The sequence below is a fragment of the Hemicordylus capensis genome, chromosome 1, assembly GCF_027244095.1.
Source record: "Hemicordylus capensis ecotype Gifberg chromosome 1, rHemCap1.1.pri, whole genome shotgun sequence".
NCBI classification, from domain to species: Eukaryota; Metazoa; Chordata; class Lepidosauria; order Squamata; family Cordylidae; genus Hemicordylus; species Hemicordylus capensis.
Genome location: NC_069657.1, coordinates 94,858,060 through 94,861,793, shown reverse-complemented (window position 1 = coordinate 94,861,793; position 3,734 = coordinate 94,858,060). Strand labels below are relative to the sequence as shown.

General features: G+C 42.1%; 1 protein-coding gene across 1 annotated transcript; it reads left to right on the top strand.

Moving 5' to 3' along the window:
• Window positions 1–217: 217 nt before the first annotated feature.
• Window positions 218–3,367, top strand: RAG1 (recombination activating 1). Its single transcript, XM_053243409.1, has one exon. It carries the CDS (start codon window positions 218–220, stop codon window positions 3,365–3,367), a length of 3,150 nt encoding a protein of 1,049 aa, XP_053099384.1.
• The last annotated feature ends 367 nt before the right edge of the window (window positions 3,368–3,734 follow it).

Sequence of the window (3,734 nt, the reverse complement as noted above, 5' to 3'; positions counted from 1 at the left end):
TTACACAAGGACTCACTTTAAGCCATGTGTTCTCACAGTCTGATTTTGCTAGTAGCTACCAAATAAAACACATTGGGCTATTTATCAGTGATGGATACATAACATTAGCATTTTCTTTCACTCATTTTTCATCATAGCCTTTACTTTAGATCACTGAAGTTTCTTACCAACTTCTCTTCATTCTTTTCTCTCTGTAGGCAGTTCAACATCTGTCAGCATGGAGAGGCTGCCGCCGCTGCCACCACCAACCATGAACTTGAGCTGTATGTCAGAACAAATCCAAAAGCCATATATGAAATTTTCTGAATGGAAATTCAAACTCTTCAAAGTCAGATCACTTGAAAAGCCACTTCCTGAACACAACCATCTGGCTAACAATGATAAAGGGAAAATGGCAGCTATTCTGGACAATATCACTGAGGAACAGACAGATGCTGTGGGGTTAATGTCACAAGATCTCTTGCAGACAGACACAGGATTGAACAACAGTATGGAGACAATGGATAAAGATGTCTTTCATGTGAACTATAGAGAGAATACAACTCACCAAGCAAACCTTCAGCACCTCTGCCGTATCTGTGGAGGTTCATTTAAAACTGACCCTTATAAGAGAAGCCACCCAGTGCATGGGCCTGTGGATGATGAGACACAGGCCCTTTTAAGAAAGAAAGAGAAAAGGGCTACATCCTGGCCAGATCTTCTTGCCAAGATTTTTAAGATTGATGTGAGAGGAGACATTGACACAATCCATCCTACTCAATTTTGTCACAACTGCTGGAAAGTTGTTCAGAGGAAATTCAGTAATGCCCCATCTGAAGTGTATTTTCCAAGGAAAGGAACCATGGAATGGCATCCCCATTCGTCAAGTTGTGATGTTTGTGGCACTTCCTCCCGTGGGGTCAAGAGAAAGAAGCAAGCCTTGAATCCACAGACAAGCAAAAAGCTGAGGATCATTGCTGGACGTGCTCAGCAAATAAGGCATTTAAGGAACCCCAAACAAGTGAACAAAAGTCTCATGAAAAAAATTGTTAACTGCAAGAAGATTCATCTCAGTACAAATGTCCTTGCAGTAGACTATCCTGCAGACTTTGTAAAATCAATCTCTTGTCAGGTCTGTGAGCACATACTGGCGGACCCAGTAGAAACAACATGCAAGCACTTATTCTGCAGAGTCTGCATCTTTAAATGCCTTAGAGTCATGGGAAGCTATTGCCCAGCCTGTCGCTATCCTTGCTTTCCTACTGATCTCATGAGCCCCGTGAAATCCTTCCTGAGCATCCTCAACAGTTTGGCTATAAGATGTCCAGTGAAAGACTGTCATGAGGAAGTCTTCCTGGGAAAATACAGCCATCATCTTTCCAGCCACAAAGAGGAAAAAGACAAAGAGGGTTATGTGCACATAAACAAAGGTGGCCGACCAAGACAACATTTACTTTCATTGACTCGGAGAGCTCAAAAGCACCGCCTAAGAGAACTCAAGCTTCAAGTAAAGACTTTCGCTGAGAAAGAAGAAGGGGGAGACGTAAGGTCTGTGTGTCTAACTTTGTTCTTATTGGCTTTGAGAGCTAGAAATGAACACAGACAAGCTGATGAGTTGGAAGCTATAATGCAAGGGAAAGGATCAGGCCTTCCTCCAGCTGTTTGCTTGGCAATCCGAGTCAACACCTTTCTCAGCTGCAGCCAGTACCATAAAATGTACAGAACAGTAAAAGCAATAACAGGAAGGCAGATTTTCCAGCCATTGCATGCTCTCCGGAGTGCTGAAAAGGCCCTTTTGCCAGGCTACCATCCATTTGAATGGACACCACCCTTGAAAAACGTGTCCAGTAACACTGAAGTAGGTATTATAGATGGACTATCAGGCATACAACACTTGGTTGATGACTACCCAGTAGACACAATTGCAAAGAGGTTTCGATATGACGCAGCTTTGGTTTCTGCCCTAATGGATATGGAAGAAGATATCTTGGAAGGGCTTAAATCTCATGACCTGGATGACTACATGAAAGGCCCCTTCACTGTGGTGATTAAAGAATCCTGTGATGGAATGGGAGATGTCAGTGAAAAGCATGGCTGTGGCCCAGCTGTACCCGAGAAAGCAGTTAGATTCTCATTCACACTCATGAGCATCACTGTTGCTCATGGCAAAGAAAGTATAAAGATTTTTGAAGAAAACAAGCCCAATTCAGAGCTGTGTTGCAAACCCTTATGCCTTATGCTGGCTGATGAATCAGACCATGAGACACTCACAGCCATTCTGAGCCCTCTTGTAGCAGAAAGAGAGGCCATGAAAAGCAGTTCATTGGTACTTGAGATGGGTGGTATCCCTAGATCATTCAAATTCATCTTTAGGGGCACTGGATATGATGAAAAGCTTGTCCGTGAAGTAGAGGGCCTTGAAGCCTCAGGCTCCTCTTACATATGTACCCTTTGTGATGCAACACGCTTGGAAGCCTCACAGAACTTGATCCTTCACTCCATCACAAGGAGTCATGCTGAAAACCTAGAGCGGTATGAAGTGTGGAGGTCCAACCCCTACCATGAGACTGTTGATGAACTACGTGACCGAGTGAAAGGTGTTTCTGCTAAGCCCTTTATTGAGACTGTTCCTTCAATAGATGCATTGCATTGTGACATTGGCAATGCTACTGAGTTTTACAAAATATTCCAGTTTGAGATTGGTGAAGTATATAAAAACCCTGATGCTTCAAAAGAAGAGAGAAAGAGGTGGCAATCAACTCTTGATAAACATCTGAGAAAGAAGATGAATCTGAAGCCTGTAACAAGGATGAATGGAAATTTTGCTAGAAAGCTCATGTCCAAAGAGACAGTGGAAGCAGTTTGTGAACTAATAAAGTGTGAGAAGAGACATGAAGCTCTCAAAGAACTCATGGACCTTTATCTTAAGATGAAACCAGTATGGCGTTCCTCATGTCCTACCAAGGAATGCCCAGAACTAGTATGCCAGTATAGCTTCAACTCTCAACGTTTTGCAGAGCTGCTGTCTACAAAGTTCAGTTATAGATATGAGGGCAAGATTACAAATTACTTTCACAAAACTCTTGCTCATGTTCAAGAAATTATAGAAAGAGATGGTTCCATTGGGGCTTGGGCAAGTGAAGGAAATGAATCTGGGAACAAATTGTTCAGACGCTTTCGAAAAATGAATGCCAGGCAATCCAAATGCTATGAGATGGAGGATGTCTTGAAGCATCACTGGCTGTATACCTCGAAACACTTGCAAAAGTTCATGAATGCCCATAATATGTTGAAAAGCCAGGGGTTTGCAGTCAATCCAGACCAGAGTATCGGGGATTTTATGACACTGGAAGACTCTTTGGAAATTACTGATTCTATAGAATTTTAAATGTAGGGGGGAATTTGCATTGGTTTTGCAGTCGAGTCACGTTTAATGGGGTGCAGAAAGGCTTGGAAACAGCACATTTTTTTTACACTGAATGGTAGAGTTCTGCCATTCTCAAAGGTGTTTGATGCTGGGCTGTTCTGGACAATAGATCCCAGAACATACAAATGGGTGTGAATGGATTGGTGTGGTTTACAGCTGGTTTGTAAAAGAAAAATGGAAAGAGGTAGTAATGCTACTTTGTTTTCATTCTGTTATGTAGTATTTTTGCCGAAATTGAGAGGTTTTAGGAAAGTTTGTGCAGGCATCCAGCAAGGATTATAATGCACAGAGAAAACTGAAACTTTATTTCTATAACTATATTTCACTT